The following is a 24,437-nucleotide window of genomic DNA, read 5'->3' as shown; positions in this document are numbered from 1 at the left end:
GTTACTGAATCTGTGGAAGCTCTGCGATAGCCACCACACGAAGTAACGAATAACGAGCCTATCTAAATCCCAGTAACGAGTAACGCGTTCCTGGTTTTGGCATAATAACTAGTTACCGTGCTCGTTACCACAATAATAACGTAGTTACTGTAACGCGTTACTTAATAACGCGTTAGTCCCAACACTGCTGAACACATGGAAACACGACACAATCAATAACTTTAGTCAATCCAGCTTCATCAGAGCTTATTGGAAATTATCCAGTTTAATGTCTCATTGTACTCTGAAATGAAAGCACAGTACAAATAAGCAATTGGAGTTAAAAAAGAAATCAGAATCAATTTAAAGACAAATGTATTCTCAACTTCTCAAAGTAGCCACCTTTGGCAGATATAACAGCAGAACACAGCCGTGGTGTTCTTTCTACAATGTTTGACACTTGTAGGTTGCTTTGCTTTCACTCTTCGGTCCAGTTCATCCCAAACCAGCTCGATGGGGTTTAAGTCTGGAGACCATGCTGGCCACTCCATATTTTCAAGCTTACCAGAGGGTACAGCATGGCGCTGCAGAATGCTGTGTAACCATTCTTTCGCCTACTCGATGGCGTACACAGATCCTGCGTGATGAACCGAAGATTTCAGATTATAATTCATCAGACTACAAGACCTACATCTAATTGTTATGATGGTCTGTCTCTCCTCCATTGTTAATTACTTTTTCTCACCATTTTCTGTAGCAACAAGGACAATGCTGTTCCCCTGATGCTCACGAGGCCATGGTACACCAGTGTTCCAGCACTGCTTTTATGCAGACAGAGGGGGCTGTGGGTAATCCAGAAACATTGGACCACCTGTAAGAATTTATTATAATTATTGAGGTTAATTGAAATGATTCATCTTAAAGTAAAAGTACAAGGAAGCAACCGAAATGGCAAAATAAACACGGAGAAAAAGACAGACATACACATTTTATTAGTCATTTAAGCTTTATTTATATTAAGATTATATTTTCTTTTCAGATACTAAAAATAAACATCAGTGTCAGTCTCCCTTCATTCTGTCAAGCTGACAAACAAAGCAGAATTAAAGTCAAGTCCTCAAACGCTCCTATCCTGTTTGATAGGAGAGTGACCCCAAACACACTTCCAGTGTGTATAGTACCAAATCATAACAACAATTGCATCAGTGGGCTTTATAAGGCTATAATAAGGTAAAGACTACCATAATATCACCATGGTAACTTGTGCTGTGAACATAACCTATTCTGGAGCCAATTAGAAATCGGCAGGTATGAAATCACCACCATGTGCTATCCTCGCCCACTTATCAACCAGTCAACATCCACTTCTAGCACCACGCAGTCAGGATTGTGGAGGACTGCATGGGGACACGTCTCACATAAGTGACCCGACCCAACCTTGGATGGAGACATTTGCTCACACAGAAAGATGTAAGGCAAAAGAAGTGAGTATTATTAGGGTGACAGCTGCACATTAGAGCTCTGAAACTTTAAACACTTTCTGTCCCACAGCCTGACAAAGGAGACGTGGAAATCTCTGCAGTTTGTCCCAAAAGGAAATTAAATCGATCGATTAAAAAGCTGTTTCTTGATCTTTCATCTGGATGACAACCTGCCCTACAGCACAAGTTACCATGGCGACTCATCCCAGTAAGAAGGGAACCACCTTCGTGGTACAGAAAACCCAGACCTGCATGTACACCCTTAGTCCTACAGAGCAAATCATGTCTTCTCCTCCATCATCAGTTATCAGGAGAGCAGACAGTCAAAGTACAAGAATTCAAACAAACACAGAGATTCTACTTACAGAGCAGACACAGCACACGTTTCCTTCATCGTCCTTCTCACTCATTTCAGCTTTTTTTCATTTCTGTCACTGACACCAAGTAAAGCCGCCCTCTTCCTCTGAGCACCTCCTCTGAGCACCTTTCTGTTGGTACAAAAACAGTATATATATATTTAACAGGTTTTTATTTGAATTAAAACCTAGGAGAAGTGAAAAAGTTGATATTTTCCAACAGAAAGTTCTTACTTTCTGGGACAGTGACTCAAACTTACAAGTAGAGTACAGATCAACATAGTCAGTCATGTACGGCATGTGCAGAACAACTCAGTTTACTTGGTGAGTTGCATGTCTGCAGAACGCAAATATGTGAAGATTTACAATAAACCAAGCTGTGGATGATATCTTTGCTGAAGGAAAATACAGAAAACAGCATTGCAATATGGATGAGCCAGTTTCTGACGAGGAGGATGATAGAGAGCATCAACACAGACACATCTGATGAGGAGGTCACAGGTGCTGAAGCTGCTTCTGCTGAAATATACAAATCCAAAAGTGCAGCACCTCCTGGCTCACATGGCAGCGCATTAACCTGGGCTCACCAGGTTTGCTGTGACAAGAATAAGTGTCTTTTTATGCCATTGACAAGAACGACATCATTGCTGTGACAAATCTTGAAAGAAAAGAAGTTGATGGCGACATTTGGAATGACACTGATAAAGAATACGTGGATTCCCATCTTCTTGTATCTGTAGTGTACAGATCCGAATACAAGACCACTGATAGTCTCTGGGATTCGTTAATTGGATTAAAGCATTCTGCAGTTTACACTCAGGATTAAACAAAATACTACATAACAAATATCTATAAAATACCTGGAATATTCTCAAACATTTCCAACATCCCCACATTGAAAACAATAACCAAAAATAATCCTATGAAGATAAATGAAATTCCCACACTTTCTACTCATACCTTACCTCCTCCTCCTCCTCTAAGAAACCAATAAACTGTTTGTGGGCCCCGGGGCATCATTTCCCCAGATATTTCACAATATCGGAACCAGGAAGCAGCAGGTGAGCAACAGTATCATTTATAATTGCTAACATGAAAATTATACAACTTAGACGAGTTTGTAGAATTTTGATATAGATCTCTCTGTGCTTTTTTATTGTAGACCAACACCGTAGTGATGAGGCGCAGATACCAAAGAAGACAAGTACGACTAGAACTTACACACACCGACCACGACCACCACGTATACACTCAGCTGAAAACCTGTAAATAAAGGTTTCAACAGTCCCCCAATTACTGTCTGTTTACGTCACTGCCCAATAAGCCTGCAGAATATATTAAAGATGTAAAAAGAGTCCGCCCGTTCCAAGCTCTTAGCTCTGATCTTCAGAGGTGACAGCGTAGTCCATTTCCATGGAAAATGCTCCTTCTGGTAATACATGGCCAGCAATCCAGGCCAATCTGATATATAAATCATGGCAGCTTGTGATGCAAAAAACAGCTATTCCTCAAATCTACAGATTTACACAGGTGAGCCTGTGAGTGGCATCCTTGAGAAAAATCAGGGAAAACATCTAGTCCTGGAACATCTGGAAATGTCATCCCACATATTGAATGGAATAGTACGTTGTTCATGATAGGGAAACATAGTACTGGCAAGTGTGATTACTGTGGGGTGGAGGAAACTGTAGAACATGTCATGTTGCAGTGTCAGAGGTATCAGGTTGAGAGGAGACATTTGATTCAAAATCTTAGTAACCTAAAAATCAAACTGGATCTGGTTGAGTTGTTGCGGCAGGACTCGGGAAGTAAAAGTTATCAGGCCTTATTTCAGTTTTTAAGAGAGGGGAACCTGTTTGGCAGGATTTGAGAATTTTTTTTTTTTTTTTTGGGCGTCGTTCCAGACCATACTCCATACCAGTTGGTGGCGGTAATGCACCTTTCACTTGTTTGCCAACCGCCAATATAACTGTAAGAAAGAAAGAAAGAAAGCAGGAGGCGGCAAAACAAGGAAGTGCCTGTGCTTCAGAAGTGCCGGTCAACCGCGGTATCGAGCCTGCTTTCTCTACACATTTATAACACTTATCTTCAGCTTCACAGAAGATACCAGTACGAGATGAAGGGTTCCGGAAAGCTGTACTTTTTCCTCGGTGTTCTCCATGTCTGCTACGCCTCGTCTGCAGGTGAGATTTCAGCCTTGAAGGCTAGCCTAGCCTAGCTTAGCCGACACTACGCTCTTGAATCTATGAATCAGAAATTCAATTGGCTCTTGACGTTGGTTCTTTATTTTATAAAACGGGAGTCTGCGATCCGGGTCCGGAACCACCAGATGTCCCATAAGGACCCGGACCTACAGCCGTAACAAGAAACCAGAGTGTGGCAGCTTTTCTTGTTTTACAGTATTAGCAGTGACTTGACAAACGCAAAGCAAATTATTCTGTGCAAAAAAGAAAACGGACAGTAATAATAGAGCACTTATGGTCTGAAATCCTGGGCTCCTCCCGAGAGTGACAGCAGTTAGTTCAAGTCCAGTCTTTGACTGTTTGCAGATTGTTGCCTCCTTTCAGGCGAGATGAGCCCTCTTGATCAATTTATTTGGTATAATTTTAGTATTTGGTGTCACTGTATCACTTTTACCCAGATACTAACATGTTTAGTAAAGCTGAGGACAATGAAACGTGTTACAGCAGTGAAAAATGTTTTGGAAATTTGAGGGTTTGTTTCTTTTGTTGATTTCATTTGTAAGAGTCTTCACAGTCCATCCAATATTAAGGATTACTTGTGTTGTAAAATAAAAATTGTAACCGCAGTTGAGCATTTGAGTCTGTGAACCACAAAGTTACAGATTCATCAGAGAGAAGTCGCTCGCTCTTTGCACACCGCTGACATAAAGACAACTCAGCTCATTTCTGCTCCGTTTCAGTAAAATCCGAGTGTTTAGAGGCATAAATCCGTATTATGCCTCTAAACACTCAGTGTGAGGACTGAGTTGAGCCAAAGCAGCTTTAAAATGCTTGTGCAAAGAACCATTACTCTATCTGGTAATGTTCCTCCCTCCTTTTAGGGATAAGGAGCAAGACAATTTTTTGAGGGGGTGCTAAGTTTATACAATTTGCAATGAGTTGTGTGCCACGGGCTTTCAAATTCATATTTATGTGACTAGTTTAAATATTCTCCTCCTGAAACTCTTACAAACGCCATAAAACCAGCTGAAACAATACAACAGTCAGTCAAACTGACGCCGAGTACATCCAGCAGCTTTTTAATCTCAGACAAGGCTGTGTGCTGCTGTAGATGTTAGTGAATCTGGCCCCAAATCTTCCTTTAAGAATTCAAGTGAGAATCAAATGCCTGACATCACACTACAATCTGACACCACAGCTTTTGGCCATCACAGAAAAAGGAAACACGAGTTCTGTCCATCGTCTGTAACTCTGAAATCTGAACCATGAGACAAACAAGAGCATCTCTACCTCTCAGCTCGGACTCTCTCTCTTCTCTCTGATGATGATGATTCGTCCATGACGGACGTCCTCAGTTCTTCCTGCAGATCCACCACCGTCTACACAACAAAGCACATACAGATGACGTCAGTGCAGCAGGCACAGTCCTACTGATACTGCTGTTGTTTTAATTATAACACAAAAATCAGTCACATTATTCAATCTGGCCTAATCAAAGTTCAGCACGCTGTTCAGGTGTGAGTCCTCTTATTGGAGCACACCGGCTGATGTTTGAGTGAAAGGGAATTTTCCTTTCTTTAGTTTAATATTAGAAAATGTTTGTTACCTCAGTAGTAGCATCACACACCATCTTATACTTACTGGTTATCTATTAGTCAGTAAAAATGTTTGCTGTATGTTAAGATTAAGACTAGGATTATTATATTTTCTTTTTTATACATTAAAAAAACTTCAATGTCAGTCGGCCTTCATCCTGTCAAGCTGACAAATAACCCAGAGTTGAGTCGATTTTTTCCTCTGAACTCAGTAGTCCTGCAGGCCTGAAGCAGGATTTGCTCTAACCTCAGAGTTAACTACAAAAGGTCATTCACTGCTTACCAGCATATAGTCAAATCATTTGTCGTTTGATATCTTCAAACAGCTACAACAGCGGTTTCCTAAAGGCATTCTTTAAGGCTTTGTAAAGTAAGACCCTAAAATAGTATCATCAACATGGTAACTTGTGCTGTGAACTGTCCTAGAATCAGTTACGTTCTAGATTATAGATCAACAGGGATTGAAATAATCGCCTCCTGACCAATCAGTTCTCCAAAAGTTAGCGCCACTATTCCTGGAAGATCCCTTGGACCACTTTGTAGACCACTGGGTATAAACCTCTGACATCTCCGCGTTTTCTTCATAGTTCAATTTTACCTTTTTATTTTTTTTAATTTTCTCTTTTTGATGGCTGCAAACAAACGTCCTCCTGCCCCGAAACAATCTACCTTACAAAACTCATATACCGTATTTTTCAGACTTTAAGGTGCATTTGAAAACCTTTCATTTTCTCAAAAATCGACAGTGCACCTTATAATCCGGTGCGTCTTATGTATGAATTCTCGTTGTGCTTACTGATGTCGAATCAATTTTATGGTAAGCTAAGAAGCCGCACTGCTTGATGTATTGTCGGAGCATTACGGTTACTGTAGTCAGAAGCGTCGTAGAGTAATACGTACTGCGCGTCAACATAATATTACCGTATTGTGTGTGCATAATGGACCCTAAACTGGGGCTTGTTGAGAGAAATGTGTACGAAGTAGATTTCAAACTCAAAGCTATCAGTCACGCAGCAACATGGGAACAGAGCAGCTGGAAAATCGGTCTGTCTTTGTTATTATGCTCTATGACTTTTTAGTTTACATTTGACTGCACAATTGCAATCTTTTTGTTATGCACAAAAGAACATCGTTTTATTTTATTCATGGAGTATTATTTAATAAATCTTGATCATTTATTTTGGAGTATTTTTTTTAATGTACATCTACGTTGTATGTTAATAAAAGTGCCTGTGTGACATCTGGGACATGCTTTATATCATGTGTCAGCATCCAGCTAAAGAATATCAAGATATGAATTTTAGGCCATATCGCCCAGCCCTACGTACGCATAATGTTACAGGTTGTTTTGATATCAGCTAATAATAAATATAATTTGTAAGGATCTGACTGTTATAAAAATAATGACCCTAGCTAGTTTATATCAAAATTTCAATTCAGATAAATTCACACATCTGGGAGGAGTTATGAACAGATATACATGCGTTACAGTCGTTACAGTTTATTATTCCTTTATAAATCTGTCCCTCAGCTGCTTGGTCACACTGATTGGTGTACTGGCAGCTAATAGTTTAACCACTTGGTGCACGCTCAGTGCTGGTGTTTAGTTCTAAGTTGATGGCTGATGGTTGAAGCTTACTGTCCTAAACCCTGAGGAAGGAGACGTGGAAATCTTTGTTGTTTGCTCCAGATCAAAGTGATTAATGTGACTGATTGAACAGACATTCTTGGTGTGTGTTTGGTGTTTCCAGCACTGTGTAAGAGACAACAACAACAGCAGGTTGGAATCACAGAGAATAATACATATACCTTTTCTAAATCACCAAATTAGGGTTTGAGAGAAAGTTTAAATATAAAAGCATAGATGTTAGATATGAGGTCATCAAGTACACTCTAGATGTCTTGTTTTAGAATCATACATTAATTCATTTAGAATAACAAGAATAATGCAAACTGTTGTTAAAAGCCAGGGATCAGGGAAACATAAAGACTATTAAAAAACACCCTCCTACTAACCCTGTCGAGGCCAAGGAATCTTCTGGGAATGGTGACACCATTTTCTGGAGAACTGATTGTTCAATAGGTAGTGATCTCATACCTGTTCATCTCTTATCTGGATCTTAACCCTCTGGGATTCAGGGTATAATTGGCCGTTTTTGACTACTTTTGAGTTTACCTCTATATTTCACCTTTAGAAACTGTTAATCTTGCCTTGTTTGGTATCGGGGGTTTTCAGCACAACCTCAAATATCTGAAATTTGAGTTATTTTTTCATTTTGGTATACTATATTAGCACAATTGATCTGAATTCAGACAAAACATTCAAAATCAGAGTAGAAAAAAGTTATTTTTTACTGTAAAACCCACAAACATGTTTAATGAATCATTTTCATAACTTGAAATGGAAATTGTACATTTCTAAAAATTATGCACACGTTTTACAAACAACAAAGTTATATGGTACTATTTACCTTAAAATGCAGCCAAGGCCTCAGGCGTTTTTTAATATAACAATTTAAATCTATTTACAGAACAATCAGGTGTGCTGCATCAAATAAGAAGGCACACAAATCATTTGTGCCAGTCCAAAAAAGTAGTTTGTGTGCCTAAACCCTGCAGGTCTGACAGCAGGTGTATCAGTCCTGTTTTCCATGTGGAGACAGCGTTTACACTGAAATTTACCTTTGGTGGCTTTTATGGAGCAAATGTGACATTCAGCAGTATAACTGCCACACAATACAAAACAATAACTACACAACACACTAACTATAGCCTCCAAACACGCTAAACGTCACTAATGTCTCACATATGAAAACTCGCTCTCTCTCTCTTTCTTTTGCTCGCCCGCTTTCCGTCACGGGTGTCACTCCTAAAAACTTCCCCTCCTCTCTAAACAACCAAGTACCATGTGTTGCCATATCATTTTTTGATTGACTGACATGGTAAACTAACACCAATAGGGAAGGGGTGTTTTTTTTTTTTTCCTTTCTTTTTCACTTGCAAGCCGAGAGTGTTTGCTAGCGCTGTCCATAGAAAATGCCATTTTTACCGTTCTTCCCGAAGTAAACACCACTGTTTTGTTCAGAAAAAAACATTGTGTGTATTTTTTATCATAACTCCGGTTTTACGTGGCCCATCGACACAGTTAAAAAACTGGTATATAGTTTGAAGTCCGCACTTTCGACCCAAGTTGAAATGGAGACTCTGAGCTGCTGCATCTTGTAGCCGTGTAGTCTTAAATTGGTCATGTGATTTTGACCCGTTGACCCCAAAGGTTTAACCTGTCCTACCACACAAGTTACCATGGTGATTTAAGGAGAGAACCACTGACATAGTTAAAGATGGGTGACCAGCATCTAAACTAGGGCTGCAAGATATTAGGAAAACCTGCGATAACTGTGATCAATATTGTGATAACGATATGACTTGCGATTAAAAAAAAATAAAAATAAAAAAAAACAAAACAAAAAAAACTCCCAGAATACATAATTTCAGTTTTACTGCAACAGTTTTATTTAAAGAAAGCTGCTGTATTAGCAGTGTAACAACAAAGTGCACTTTAACATTGAAACACTGTTCCCAAAAATTTTTTTCCTGAGGCTTGAATTCTGGAAGACATCCTTCCCGGTCTCTATAATTAGTTTTAGATAAACATAACTTAAATTATATTGTGAGAGTCTGGAAAATACACAGTCTCTAGACACCATGTTTTCAGTTCAAAGTCTTCGGTGAGGAAGTGCACTGTGAAGCTCATATGGTTCCGTTGTACGACTTGACCATAGGTCTGTAGTGCCTGCGTAGTTTTCAGCTTGGCTCAGTTCAAACATGACAGTCTTGCGGCATGTTTCGTACATTTGTGGAATGGCGACATGGGAAAAGTAGTTTGGTGAGGGGATGCGGTATCTCCGGTCCACTTTATGTATCAGACTGGTGAAGCCCTCTCTACTAACTGTATTTATAGGCATCATGTCTTAAGCCAGAAAATGTGTAATGGCCTCTGTTATTGCTTTGTAGAGCTTTGACGTTTTCTCATAGAGTTCCACTTGAAAAACTCTGATACAGAGACGGCTGTTGGACTGCTGTGCTCTTTGTCTTAACATTAGGGTTAGCCAAACAAAGGTTGCTATCTTTCTGGAACTCTTCAAACAGTTCTCTGTGGTTGTATTGAAGATGATGGATGATCTGATATTGTCATGTTGGTGTTGTTCCCTCATCATCACAGATAATGTTGTTCCAGGTTCAACATTGCAAGTGACGAATCACCTTCTCCTGATGTCATCCGCGACCTCGAAAAAAACAAACGCCTCACTTGCGAGAAGAGAAACCGCCTCTGTAAGGACAATATGTATAATGCTTACCGTTTATTAAAGAAAAGTATCCTGAAATGCAAAGAATTCAAGTTCCTGGATCGGCGGACAGAAGCGGTTTCTCTTCTTGCAAGCGAAGTAGATTTTTTTTAAGGCGGTATTTTTCAAAGGCAGAAAAGGGGGACGTCACAACAATGTGACTGGTCACTTGCAATGTTGAACCTGGAACAACATTTATTATGATGATGTGGGAACAACACCAACACGAGGATATCAGATCGTCCGAAGAGGATGGTGGAGATTAGTTGTGTTTCCTCTGGTGGTTGCCACGAGTGTTCGGCAAGTTTTGCAGAGTACCTGTGTTTGGAGAACGTCATCTTTATCAAATCCAATGTACCTCCAAATAAGCGAGGTACATTTTTTTCTTCTTTTTTTTTTTTTACCCAAGAGTTCATAGTCGGTAGCGTTCTCGTCATGCATCTCGCTCTCAGCCATTACAACTCTGACTCTTTGCTGCAGCGTTGTTCGCTCCCCACCTGCTTAGGAGGCGGGCCTCTAATCCATTTGATTGATTAAGGCTGTGAAGGGCTCTATCTATTTATATCTATCTCTATTCGACTGGTCAAATCTGTAAAGGGGTTTCTTTGATTGGTAAATTCTTTAAAGCACGTGTGTAAACATTTTAAAGTACCCAATTATTGCAGTTTTTGCCATCTTTTGCAATGGGCCCATCGCACAGGCTGATATCGCGGTGCCAATAAATTTTCGATTTATTGCGCAGGCCTGATCTACACCTGTCCTACTAAGAAAATCATATCTTCTCCTCCATCAGTTATCAGGAGAGCAAACAGTCAAAGTACAAACTTTCTCACACAGAGATTCTACTTACAGAGCAGACACCGCACAGATGTTTCCTTCATCGTCCTTCTCACTCATTTGAGCTTTTTTTCACTCTCACACCAAGTAAAGCCCGTCCTCTTCCTCGGAGCACAAGCCGTTCTGTTGGTACAAAAACAGTGTTGGTAAGGTAAACTATATAAAATATATATCACACAGCAATACTTTTTAATTTCCTTAAAACACTGAATTAAACACTTAATGACAAAAAAGGTTCTTATTTTTTAAAAGAATGTTATTGGTTCAAGAACAGTGACTATGGCTTATTTAAAGAAAATCATCCGACACGTCTACTAATCTTCCCTAGTAAACATTGTTATTTGACAATCGGTGACATTTTTTGTTAACATCTACTAGTGGCTGAAAAAAGTGGAAAGAAGCAGTGACACGGACATGTTAGTGTTTGCCAACGTCAGTTTGTTGTACCTCTTAAACATTACCTGGTCGCTTTTATTAGAATTTGAAACGAGAGAAAAGTTTCTGCCCAATTTTTGTTTTATGCTCTCATATTATCCATTCTAATAAAACAAAACACTTTCTTCAGTGTGAATTAATAGGTTACAAACCTGGATTCTGGCTTTGGAAAGCCGTAATTTGGGCTGGGTCTTCTAATTATAGACCATAATGTTTTTAATACTATCGTTTCTATTTATTACAAGCAGGTACAAGCACCTGCCGATATATCAAGAAAACAACACCTGATCTTTCATTGCTGTTTTTCCTCTGGGTTATCAAGACCTGTTTACTTAAACATCGAGATTCAAACTATAGTTAAATCAATTTTCTTATTGTAATGGAAAGATAACACTGCAAGTCACATAAATTTAGATTTAACTTCATGTCTGAAGTTAAAATCTAAATAAATAAATTAACAGAACTTGGTCTTGTCTTTTGTCCCCCAAACCCCATGTAGGACATCTGAAACAAACATGTGATCAGTAAAGAAACAAAATAAAAACAAAAACAAAAAAACACATACACAAAACGCCCACTGGGCACAAAAAGGTGTGCCCAAGTGAACAGACCGCTGTGTTAAGTTGTTGCACTCTCAGTTTGTTTGTTGGTCTAATTGCACCATCCTTGGATATTTATTACACTGATCTTTCGATCCTCTGAATCCCACCACAAGATGGGGAATATCTCTCTCTTATTCGGCCTGATTATCGGTGTCTTACTTCCCTTATTTACAGGTGAGATCCGTTAAAGCAGCTTTTGGCTTTTGCGAGCTTATCCGTCAACTGCATCTGAGATGTGTGTCTGTTACAGTTTTCTTGGTCTGAATTTTGATTAAACCGCCTTTACTGTAACCCAGCAACGATGGGGGGCACAATCCAGTGCACTCCTATAATCGCTAGCAGCTCATACTGGTGTATTAGCATCAAGTGTCTGGCAACTGCAGCCAGCAGCTAGCTCCGACTACAGCCAGCTAGCACTGAACAAAGCGGAGACCAAAACGGACATTAACACGAAGGAATCGCGGTCCGTATAGATAGTAGCTGCAGCTAATTAGCGGTTAACCGTCTAGAGACTGGGCTCAATACATTCACTAGCCGCAATGGGAGATCGAGACGAGTGTTAATACCGAGCAGTGATGGCCTAACAGGTGCTGTTCCTTGGCGGAGCCAGGGGGTTAGCCCCGGCTAACCGAAGCCAGCGAGTTAGCACAGGCTAGAGCTAATTGGAGCTACATGGATGTAGCTGCTCTCAGGGCCATCACTGTTTGGTCTTACTAGTCATCCGCTGCTACATTTTTCGTAGTCCAAGATCGAGACGAGTATTAATATCACTCGCTGTAATCGGAGACGGACGCTGGTATTTAAACCAGGCAAAACGGCCCCTACAGCAGCTGCTGGTTAGCTTAGGCTCCAATTAGCTGTAGCCGGTGTTAAACCGCTGCCTAAATTCACCGTAATCTTAGACCGACACTTTAAACGCATCAAAACAGCGCAATGACGAACCCGACAGCAGCTAGATCCAGGTAGCTACAGCTAACTAGCACTTAACCGTCTCACTACCTTGACTCACAGATGCATCGGAGATGATCCATACAGGTACTGCTAGTGTCAATTTAGACATTGGCCACAATGGATTCTTCCAGAAAGTTAAACGAGAAAGTAATCGCTAGCAGCTCGTACTGGTGTGTTAGCATTAGTATCAGGTGTCTGACAATATGACCGAGCCCTCGCGTAACACGGCGGCAGCAGCTAGCTCCGGCTACAGCTAACTAGCACTGAACAAAGCGGAGCCCAACAAGGATAATAACACGAAGCAATCGCGGTCGTATAAATGATAGCTATAGCTAATTAGCAGTTAACCGTCTAGAGACTGGGCTCAATACATTCACTAGCCGCAATGGGAGATCGAGACGAGTGTTAATACCGAGCAGTGATGGCCTAACAGGTGCTGTTCCTTGGCGGAGCCAGGGGGTTAGCCCCGGCTAACCGAAGCCAGCGAGTTAGCACAGGCTAGAGCTAATTGGAGCTACATGGATGTTGCTGCTGTCAGGGCCATCACTGTTTGGTCTTACTAGTCATCCGCTGCTACATTTTTCGTAATCGGAGACGGACGCTGGTATTTAAACCAGGCAAAAACGGCCCCTACAGCAGCTGCTGGTTAGCTTAGGCTCCAATTAGCTCTAGCCGGTGTTAAACCGCTGGCTAAATTCACCGTAATCTTAGACCGACCATACATAGTATGTTATTCTTTTCATCTTATTATGTTCCATTGGTTTTCCTAATTTCAACAGTCTTTCTGAGAGTGTCTGCATCAGAAAAAGTCCAAGCTGTTACAGTTTGCAGAAAGGCTGCCTCCTATCAGGCGACATGAGTATTACCACAGAATTATATCACTCGTGAAAATGAGCAACATCATGTAAATATTAATTGTAACTGCAGTTTCCATTTTGTGCCATACGCTGCTGATATATTTTGAGTTTTATTTAAAAGAAAACAGTTAAAACTGTAAACTCACAACTGAACTCTGAACATCACACTGCTGGAATAAAAAAAATCTATATTGACTGATCCAGTGTAAGCTCAGGTTTCACGCATGTGTTTCTCTCTGAAAACATGTCAGTTCAGATCAGTGAATAAAGCAAAAACCAATATGCTTTGGATATCAGGAAATAGTCTAACACACTAACACAGACTAATTAAAAACTGCTTTTCTTCAGACATGTGATTTTATTCGTTACAGATTAGGCAGAAAGAAGTCTGTTTGTGCAAAGCTTACATGAATGAATTGAGCAGAGCTTTCCGTTGTGCTTTACATCATCAGTTACTGAGGAAGATGAATTTGTTTGTCTTGACTCAGTGTGAGGACTCTGCAGCGGCAGCTCTGAGTCATATAAGTAAATTACAGGTTAGACACTTGATCCTGTTAGCTTGAAAAAAAAGCTGAACGCTGGTGTAGATGTTACTCAACCCAACGTCTTCTTTAAAAATTCAAATCTTATTTTTCACACGTTATTCTCGTTGTTTGCTGTCGCAGTTTAAACACGGTGGTCGTTCAGAGTCTCCGAGCAACGCTCTTCCTTAGCAATCCTCCCAAACACTACCTTGAGTACAAAATTGCGTTTTTATTTAAAAAACAACAACAACAGAAACAGCCGTTAGGCAAAGGGACGCGCCCTTTCCGTGTTGCTAACACGGCCTGCTAGCTGTGGGGTAGGATTAGCTCAGCAACATGAGGGTTTCTGCTCCATTAAACTAAAGTAACACACAACAGGCTGGCACAGGAAGACTAAAACATGACTTTCAACGTGTTTATCAGCTCCGTGATCAAAATTACACCCACAAAAAACCCTGTTTGTACTGTGAATAAGCTTTAACACGCCAGTGTTCTGTTCTGAAACACGGAAAATACAGTTGGCAAAAGACTAATATATTCTTTTAGAGGCCGTCCCTCCACACAGATTACAACTATGTAACTAGAGCACTAAAGAAGGAACACTTTAAATCCAAGGCCACACCTTATTTCAAATACTTTAGGTATTAAAACTCTACAAGTCGATTAAATGTTACTGAGGATCAGGACAAAGGTAGCTGAACGAGCACAAACAGCCGCCATTTTACGTCTTTGACTGTAGATTCAAATTTAAAACCAGGCCTGAAACACAAGCTTCTTTTTACTGTGTGTATGTCTCTGTATAATAACTATATAAAGACATATAATTTGTCGTTGAATCTATAAAAACGTGTGTTGGCTTTAAAAACTTGAGCATTTTCTCTCTGACTAGTCAGAGGTCATCAAATATTTGTAAGCTGAGTAAGCGCTGTAGGTGCGGGTTATTCAGGCTCCGCCTATGATTATGGCGATGATATTCCTATATATATGGCCATGATGATATTCTAATACAAAGAGAAACGAAACCGATGCAGTCTGCGTTTCACCATCGCTCGGAAGATTTCTAGAAATAACACGTTTGTTCGGACTGTTTGAACGAAAAAGGACAAAATGAAAGATGAATCCCTGTGTCTGCCTCGGGTTTAGCTGCTCGGTACTTTATTATTTATTCTTTAACTCGTGTTTTCAGCACAGATCGGTCCGTAAACGCCACTGCCAAAACACTGTCATAATAACACCGAGCTTCTAATACATGTATGTCATACGTTAATAAAAGAATAAATCTTACACTTGCAGCAAGCACACGGTAGTCTGTCCATCTGAGCCTGCATTGCGTCGAGGCGCAAACAGCACGCAGTCGCTCGGTCTAGTCCCGCAGGCGCCTGCGAGGCTCAGTAAACTCTGTAACAAGAGGGTGGAGAGAATGACGTGTCCAGAGAGCGGGGAAAACCTGCGTGACTTGTCTGTTTCGAGAGCTTTGAGCAACACTTGACTTTTTCGTATCTGTGCATCTTACGCTTTATTTCACATTTACAGATCTGAGTATTCACACGCGCATGTCCGCGTTCACAGCAAAATCTACAATCAGCTCTTCCAATAAATGGTTAATTAATATTGTGCTGAACACAGTGCAAAAGATTCAATAAGCCACATCAGTGTCTACTGTTTACTGTCATAGCCGAGTGACTAACAAAGGTAAACAGAAGTTTCGACAGGTTGTGTGTGAGACTTTAGCAGCAGCAGAAAGCAGGCACACTGAGGGCCCTCGCGCTCACGTTTCACGTATATGTGATAGAATTTAGAAATCACATCAGTGCAAATTACTAGTCTGTATCATGATGTCTGGTGTTTTTATGTTTGTTGGTTTGTTTCATTTTGCCAGCTGGTTATTAGATGCTGCACCGGCCAGCCCCGCCCCTCTCTGTGCAGCAAGCAGCAGGCACGCAAACCGAGGGCGAATGGAGAATAGAAAACCGATCGGTACCTGTGCAATCACAAAAATGCGCTGGCGTGGTGCTGCCCTGGGCAACGGCCCATGTCGCCCATATCAAAAACCGCCACTGGTGGTCAATGTGACCTCATTAGTATGAGGTCCAGAGGGCCTGGTGTATGAACAGCAGGCTCATTTAATTATTTAATCACTCACTTGAACTGATTTCAATGTGCTGGATGTGATGACGATGATCATTTCTGATGGTGAAACTGAAAAATTAAAATTTTCGGGCATGTTCTTGTCTACACAAGCCCAGCAAGTGGCTCACAAAAGTGACAGTTAAGTTTTTTGTTTATGTTATTTAAGATTTTGTTATTAATGAAATGTTTCATACTCTGTTCAGGAGCTTTTATTCCCTGTGCTCCGTTCTTGTTCTGACAGTTTTTTAACAGATCTGATGCTCAGATTTAATTCGGCCACTGTAAACCAGGATCCCAGAGAGACTCTTCACTCTGATTGGCTGGTGTAACAGTTGTACTTTGACCTATAAGCTCTCTGCGCTGTGTTGTTTCCTCTTTCAGACCAGAAAATCATCGCAGCTGATTCTGGACACAACGTCAGTCTGACATGTCGAGCTCCAAACAACAACATCTTCATTGTAGAGTGGAGCAGAGATGACCTGGAAGATAAACATGTAGCTGTGTTTAAAGACAAGGAGCTCAAAGAAGATGATCAGCATCCATTATTTAAGAACCGGGTGGATCTGCAGGACAGACAGATGAAGGATGGAGACGTGTCTGTGATTCTGAAGAATGTGACGATTAATGACACTGGAACATACAAGTGCTGTATTGTGAGAGAAACAGTCTCATGTGACCCTATCTGCACCATCGACTTGAGTGTTGTTGATCCTCCAGGTGAGTGAGCAGAGTTGAGTGTGTGTGTGATCAGAGGTGAAGCTGCTTCCTGCTTGTTGATGTTTGTTTCTAAAGATGTTGTTGATGAGACTTTGTAGAAAGCAGCTGGTCTGAGTGATGTGATCAGAGTGCAGTAGATAATGTCTGACAGCAGTTTAATTCTGTTCTGTTCTTCACTCATCACCTACCTGACAGCTGACACCTCACACCTGTTTCTCACCTGCAGCTCAGACAGGAGGACACACAGAGGATGGACCTGTTGGACTGATCGTTGGTCTGAGTGTTCCTGCAGTGGTTCTTGTTGCTGCTGTTGTTGTTTTTTTGATCTACCGAAAACAACGTAAGCAGGGTTCATACCAGCCTCCATTTGAACTTCAGCCTGTTTGAAATGTTTCAGTTTTTTCCAGCTGATCTGAGTCTCCTGCTGTTTCAGCTTCTCAGAGGTGACACTGAGCATTCTGGATAAAGACAGTTGTGGTTTTCCAATCATGTGTAGACTCAAATGTCACACATGGCATCAAAAACTGCCAAAAAAAGATTTTTATGAATTTTTACATTTTCTCTTTCTTTGGTTTAAATTGTCGACAAAGAATCCAGGAAGCATTTTCAGGTTTTATGTTTAAACGTACTTTTTATTCTCAAACTCCTGCTGAGTTAATGTCTCTTTATCTTTAATATTAAAATACCTGCTGCTTCACTCATATTTATATCACAGAAGCTTCTAATGTTTATTATATACAGCTTTAAGCATTGCACACACTTCTTAACTTTACAGCAGACTTTATATTATATATATTTAAATAATATATTTCTTTTTAATGCACGTTAAATAGTAATGTGGATGTTAAGTAGGTTTCATGTTTATATTTATATTATTATTTATTATTATTATTATTATTATATATTTATATTTTTAATCAGAAACTTTCTGACTTTGACTCAGTTCATGCATTTTTCATGGACTTTCTGATTCTAATGTTTTTACTGTAAAAGTGCCTTCGGATGGTTGTTGTTTCCTGCTGCTTCATGAATAATCTTGAAGTGAAACGGAATAATGTGAGCTGGACTCAAACATACCTCACTGAGCACATGTGTAAACTGGATCTAAGCGAGATGGAAACCTGCTCACTGAATCACTTTGACTCTGAAACTGTAACGAGAGAAAACATTTAGACATTAACTGTCATTATATAACAAGTTTGTACAGCTGTAGTCTCTTGATGCTACGAACAGAAAACAAAAAATAAATAACTTGGTCATAAAAAGGTGTCGGTGTAACTGGCTCAACCAGGACTTTGCACGAGGGCTCAGACAGCTGTGTTCATGGTCGTACCTCAGTATTTACAGAGTCAGTGACCAATCTAGGACTGGTTCCATGTTCCCACCAGGAAAAGAAAACGACTCACGTTTTCCATCAGACATCTTTGTGAAACCCACAGAAGCACACGAGAAGATCAAGTGAGACCAAAGTTTATTGAACCTGCAGAGAAACCAGATCACTGCTGTGGAGACGACAGCACACTTAGAAATAACATAAATAACAGCAAAGTTACTGAAGACATGAAAACATGGATTGCATCTATATTTTAGTTACATACCATTTATTATTTTTTATGTATAAATTACGTCTTGGTCATGCTTTTATTCTGAAAGGCCTGGTGAAGAATTGTTCCCTCAAGTATGAAAAATAAATAAAATCTTTATGGTACCATTCTGCTTCTGCTTCTTTATAAAAGAAAACAATAACTTTCCATTTGAACTTTCAGTGATTTGAACTCAGTGGTTGTGTGAGGTTTCCTTCATGAGGAGAACAAACAGAATATAAACCAGTGTGTTTACAGTGAATGTGTCAGGTCTGAGCTGCCGTGTGGACCAGTTAGAGAGCAGCAGCTGGATTCCAGTGGTTGGACTGGTGGACGACTTCAGTGAGGAGTCGATGACATTTGGCTCTGGTAGAAACTCTGCACACACAAACACACAGGAGGAAAAAAAATTATAAGAAGCTATCCAAAAGATTTTCAAATTAAAGGTTTCACATACATGTGCACAATGTTTAAAATACATATTTGGTGGCCTGAAACAGGCAGAGTCCATAATTACAGAGAATCCAACGATGTCTTTCATACCAGCTTTGATGGAAGCTGCGTCTCCTGTCCCCCATTAATGTGACTGGAAATGTCCTCAAACTGGGCAGCACTGGTGGATCATCTTTGTACGTCTGATAAGAGATGAATGCAGAGCAAACATGAGGCTGTAACTGAGGACAATAACTGATCATTGTTAACTTATTACTTTATTCTGTCATTATTGTTCATTACTGTCAGTTACAATGACTGTATGAATTGTAATGACACGACACTCACAGACACACAGGTCTGTTCAACACCGCTGGTTGTCCCTCTTCCTCTCCCTCACAGCTCGTCTTCCTCCTCACTCTCAGGACTGTCCCTCTCTGTACTGCAACAGTGTCAGAAACCCACATTTGATTTTTTTGTTTATTTATCATATTTAATTTTTCATCTGTCTTTTTGATTAATGTGTGAATTAGGGTAATTGAGGTCTATCAATGTCAAAAATCTCACTGTATGATTTCAGTCAGTGTTTAAATAAATCCAACAGGAAATGAGATGTTTATGTTAAAACAGTGGCAGTGTTTTCAAATGATGGCACAGTGATTGTGCTTAGAAATACTCGGGTGATTATTATTTACAGGAATATTATGTGAAATACATTTTTGAGAGATCAAAATGTTGTCATTCAGGAGAAAATCTTCCCTTTTAACAGGATCCATGAAAACAACCTGCTCTAGATGAAACACGAACATTAACACACAAATTCAGCAGAAATCCCCTGAATGTATCTTCAGAAAGGGAGGAGTCTATGACTGTATCATCATCACTCGTCATTAGTTCTGGGCAAGCGCTCCAAGCCGGTCTGGAACTTTTCACTTCAACTTTTGTACCATCTGATCAGGACCCAAAAACTGCACGTAATGGATGTAACATCAGTCTGCAGGAATCTACTGGTTGTCCTTTTTTCTTGATCGTGACTGCAGGTGAGTTAGAGCGAGAATCAGATTTTTTTATTCACACTAGAATACCGCGTTACTCTGCAGCAGCCCACCTTCACATCACATATCAGCCAATGTCCTCCACTTTGTGCCAACTCGGTCAGCAGCCCGCTGTCACTGAACGTTTTTCAGCATTGAGGCCATTCGTGTGCAGCGCAACATTATCCATATCCAATTCTTGAAACCCGTTTTAGTCGGCATGGGTTGGCCCAACCAAAGTGTCAAGTGTCCTATTTCGACGTTCGAGAAAAGGCGGAGGGAGAGGGCGATGTCTGCTCGACGCCTGTTCATGAAGCTTCTCTCTAAAACTAAACACGGTCCTTCTTCTCCTTCAAAGTCGTCTGGCTATCGTCCTTAAACTTTCTAATAACGTCTGAATACCACCTCTAGGTTATTTCTACCGTCTCTTTAACGACCGAGACAAAATAAAATGTTCTTAAACGAAAGAATCCGTCAAAAGAAGTAGCGCGTGAACGCAACGCTGTCAAAGCCGAGCTCTACCGGAAACAAGTTCTTTTCCCCACCTCTTTGCCGAAAAGAAAAAATAACACTTACTTCCTGCCCCAGTGAACCACAAAATGAATGTTACTTATATACACGCAGGTATTTCTTGTGTTGGATTAAAATGACTGAAAAACTGTCAGCTAACATCTGTATGTTTATGCCGCTGTCTGTGTTACATAAACTTAAACAATAATAAGTTCGTGCTTGTTTCTACAAATAGGTCTCATTTAAAATAACTTGAAGCGGATTTCGTGTGTGTGTGTACATTGTTTTATTGCAGGAAGCTTTATTAAAGCCCCACTTTATGTCTGTAAGTATTAAACATCTTTAGATATGCGCTATACAATTTAAAGGCTAAATAATTGTAACAAGTGTCACCTGGCAGTTTGTTGCTCTCTTCCAGGTGATTGGCTGAAGAGCTGTGAAAAGGTAGTGGGTGTGTGGGGTGAAGTCGGCGCTCTTCTGTGGAAAAAACCAGAGGCAATTAATTCACTCGGTGCGAGTGGGTATACTGTCGGTAATAGTGATGGGTCGGTGAGGCCTCGTGAAGCGTTTCAGCACATTCCCCAAACTGTATCGATACTGTGTCGACACAGTGCTGCTGTTTTGCTCCATACTGACACCTGCTGGACGTTAAATATCATTGCAGGCAACTTACTTGAGACTCACAACAGACACTGATTCAATGACCTAGTCATTCTTTTACACTGTAAGTTATTGTACTTTCCATATAATCATTTTATATCTTTTACATTTCAAATATTGTAGACATCTTTAAAATATATTGTGAATGACATTAAGTGAAAGACTTCTATTCAGAAAAATAAGTTTATCCAATGTTTTAGCATTCAGTCTATTGCGTTTTTTTGACACCATTTCCACAGCTTTGGAAAACACATGCTCGCAGGGCACAGGTGAAGCTGGGGTACACAAAAACTGTAAACCCAGGTGGAAAAAGTTCAGGTAAGATGTCTTCCTGTTCCCTCAGTACGTTAAAGGATCCTCTGATCTTGGAATGTTTCTGTCTGACACTCTCCACAATACTAAGGGGTTGGCAGTCCTTTATAATAAAATTCAGGAATGCCTGGTCCAGAACAATCTTCCTAGATGCTTGATTTCAAAATAATCAAACACATATTAATAAAAAAAAAAGATGATAAAGCTGTTCAGTGTCTATATAGGCCGACCTGTGTTCATTCTCAGTGTGTTTGTCTTAGTTTCATGTTTGGCTCTGTGATGCCTAAACACTGAGGAGGTGATTTTGTTTGTGTAAGAAGCTCCGCAGAACAGATGCGACATTTAACCTGCATAAAATGAAATAAATAATTTACACTTCAAGTCACATTGCTGTTTTTCCTATTCTGGTAGATCGCACTGAAACAAAGACAGACAAACAGATACCTTATTTGCAGTTAAAAGATCAAAATGATCCCACACAGCAGAAACTTTTCTTTTTCTTTCGGGCTCCATTTTGTTATGGAGAGATGTTTTGTTTTTTTTGTTTGTTTTTTTTTTACCTTTGTGAGAGTAATTTTGTGGTTTTTTCGGTGGCGACTCATTCCGTTGGCAGATGCAGATGCGGTACCTTTTAAAGACAGTTTGGCGCGTTGGCAATGAGCGATACAGCAGCTGGATCGATCACGTGACTTTGTCTTAAAGCGACGCACGCATCGAGACAGGCTTCGCTCTGTGAGCTTGATACATGCGTCGGTGCGTCAGTGTTGCAGGACCCATCACTAGTCGGTAAGTGACGTTTGCCATTTTTGTTTAGATCATTTGCTATTGTATGTGCCTATTTTAATGTGTTGTTGGACTTTTTTTAGTGTGACCACAAATTTTAATAGAAGAATTGATCAAGCCCTAGATCGACGGCGCCCAGGGAAACTGAACACTATTGTAGGTATATTGAGTGTTTGTTTTAGCTTCATGATTTTGAATGGTTTCATAAAATTGATATTTTATTGGGTAATATTTTAATCGATAATGTTGTTTGTTTTTCAGCTGTGCTGTCTCTGCTGTCCTTTTTTTTTTGTTCTTTTGATTGATTTGTAATTTTGTTTTGGTTAGTCCGTCCAGCCGTAAAGGCGGTTATTGATTGAGAGTAAGTTGTGTAAGGGCGGACTAACCTCTCTTTTGTTTTTTGTTTAATTGTTTGTGCCACTTCCCTTTATCTCCCAGATCGCAGGTCATGCATAGCACTGATTCCCAGCTGCGCTGAGACCCGAATTGTTTGCAGTGTGTGCCACGATTGTAGTGTCGCTAAGCGGGGTGTGACGGGTTGCAGTGTTATTTTCGCACCGTTGGTGTGGTAAGTCTCATGTGCAGCTGGGATATCAGCAGGATGTGTCGTAAGTCCTGTCTGGAAATAACTGGGAATTTTATGTCTAATTAATGTAATAAATAATCAATTTATATCTTTGCCCCATTTACTCATACCTTGTCCTCGGTTACACAACAACAACTACAACTAACTTAATCTAAATAATTTAATGTATTTGGTAGACCATAAAAACAGCAGAGCTGCAAAAACAAGTAGATGTCAAATATTAATAAATACCAATAACTAGAAATGTGCATAAAAGAGTTTTGCTGGGTGTTGTCAGTGTCAGTAGTGTGTATGTAATGTCTATACAATCCATGTAAAGAAGCTGTCGTTATTAACACAAAGTGGTGCTAATAAAATGGAAAGCACAAGTTTCTTATAACACTAAAATCTCAAAGTGCTTGACTTATATGTGTAAATCATTTTATGTACTATTAAACACTTTTATTGTGAAAGCACGAAAACGGAAACTCTCACTGTAATGATCCTGTGTAATCACCACACAGGTTTACAGCTGTTGGTTTTGGCTCTGTTGGTGTTTTTGCTTTGTTTTGTTTTTTGTTATTACTAACCCTTAAAGTTTGGATTTGTTTGGCTGAATTTTAAATTCATGTCATGTTCTAAGAATATCTCCAACACAACAGGCTGATATGCAGCTCCAAACCATGATTGGCTGCTGTACAAGTGAATGGTTTTAACTTTGACCTTTAACCTCTCTGCTCTGTGTTGTTTCCTCTTTCAGACCAGAAAAACATCACAGCTGAGTCTGGGCAGAACGTCACTCTGACATGTCGAGCTTCAAACAACATCATAGTTGTAAAATGGATCAGAGCTGATCTGAAGTCAGATTATGTCCTTTTTTTCCCCGGGATGATCTGTTTGTTCCAGCCAACCAGCATCAGACAGACTGTGAACGCTTACAGGCAAACATCACACTCATGATCAGTGATTCATTTTTCTCTGTACTTTAAATTAAATACATTTTACTTCATGTAGTTGTTTGTTCTGAGTCACTTTATAAGACCCTTTCTGACCTGTACAGTCTGTTGATGGTGTTTGTCTCCTGCACTGTAAGTAAAGTTTCTTGACATGAATGTTGTTTCCTGTTGCTTCATGAGTAAAACAGAACTGAAACATAATGTGAGCTGGAATCAATCCATAGTTGGTTTGTGGTCATTTTTCTTGCTTTTCACCACAAAAAATGACCACACCGACCAGCCAATCGGTGACATCAGTTTACTACCTGCTCAGATCTCTTGGAAACCCGGCCGAGCAGGTACTAAAGAATTACCTGGTACCAGGTACTGATGACCATTCACACTCACATTCAGACCTCTGGGCGATTCAGAATCACCAGTGAACTTAACCCCACTGACTGCATCTCTGTGGACTGTGGGAGGAACCTGAAGAGAACCCACACAAACACAAGGAGAACATGCAAACCCCCCACAGAGACTCCCCGACCAGGTGGTGGATGCAAAGCCTGGGTGTCACCATGTGGCCCTCTTAAAAATATATTTAGGTACTTTAAATATACACAACATGTA

At 40.1% G+C, this 24,437-nt stretch overlaps 1 protein-coding gene and 2 long non-coding RNA genes across 18 annotated transcripts; 2 read left to right on the top strand and 1 right to left on the bottom strand.

Moving 5' to 3' along the window:
• Window positions 1-1,956: 1,956 nt before the first annotated feature.
• On the top strand, window positions 1,957-18,455 carry LOC309700117 (uncharacterized protein; the record flags this gene model as incomplete). 4 transcript variants are annotated; one of them, XM_082523528.1, is made up of 4 exons in its annotated part: window positions 1,957-3,999; window positions 16,658-16,993; window positions 17,220-17,333; window positions 18,382-18,455. In XM_082523528.1, the coding sequence occupies exons 1-4, from the start codon at window positions 3,933-3,935 to the stop codon at window positions 18,453-18,455; spliced, it is 591 nt and encodes a 196-aa protein (XP_082379654.1). In that variant the 5' UTR covers window positions 1,957-3,932. The 4 variants fall into 4 exon arrangements, with proteins under 4 accessions (XP_082379654.1, XP_082379656.1, XP_082379655.1 ...); XM_082523529.1 differs by lacking the exon at window positions 1,957-3,999 and adding an exon at window positions 10,908-11,988; XM_082523531.1 differs by lacking the exon at window positions 1,957-3,999 and adding an exon at window positions 12,286-12,849.
• LOC309700119 lies at window positions 18,071-21,033 on the bottom strand. 7 transcript variants are annotated; one of them, XR_014274589.1, is made up of 4 exons: window positions 20,117-20,841; window positions 19,120-19,211; window positions 18,400-18,954; window positions 18,071-18,143 (listed from the first exon to the last, which is right to left on the bottom strand). It is a non-coding gene; the product is annotated as an uncharacterized lncRNA (long non-coding RNA). The 7 variants fall into 7 exon arrangements; XR_014274587.1 differs by lacking the exons at window positions 18,071-18,143; window positions 20,117-20,841 and adding exons at window positions 19,322-19,450; window positions 20,946-21,032 and having other exon boundaries at window positions 18,448-18,954; XR_014274588.1 differs by lacking the exons at window positions 18,071-18,143; window positions 20,117-20,841 and adding exons at window positions 19,357-19,450; window positions 20,946-21,032 and having other exon boundaries at window positions 18,448-18,954.
• On the top strand, window positions 19,460-23,984 carry LOC309700118. Of its 7 annotated transcripts, none has more exons than XR_014274579.1 (8): window positions 19,460-20,048; window positions 20,848-20,877; window positions 20,971-21,216; window positions 21,452-21,530; window positions 22,138-22,310; window positions 22,391-22,463; window positions 22,569-22,875; window positions 23,633-23,984. It is a non-coding gene; the product is annotated as an uncharacterized lncRNA (long non-coding RNA). The 7 variants fall into 7 exon arrangements; XR_014274580.1 differs by having other exon boundaries at window positions 20,971-21,276; XR_014274582.1 differs by having other exon boundaries at window positions 19,461-20,048; window positions 20,971-21,276; window positions 22,746-22,875.
• The last annotated feature ends 453 nt before the right edge of the window (window positions 23,985-24,437 follow it).

Source organism: Aulonocara stuartgranti (genome assembly GCF_965226115.1).
Source record: "Aulonocara stuartgranti genome assembly, chromosome: 23".
In the NCBI taxonomy this organism is placed as follows: Eukaryota; Metazoa; Chordata; class Actinopteri; order Cichliformes; family Cichlidae; genus Aulonocara; species Aulonocara stuartgranti.
Note: the sequence above shows the minus strand (reverse complement) of the source record. Positions and strands in the feature narration are given on the sequence as shown.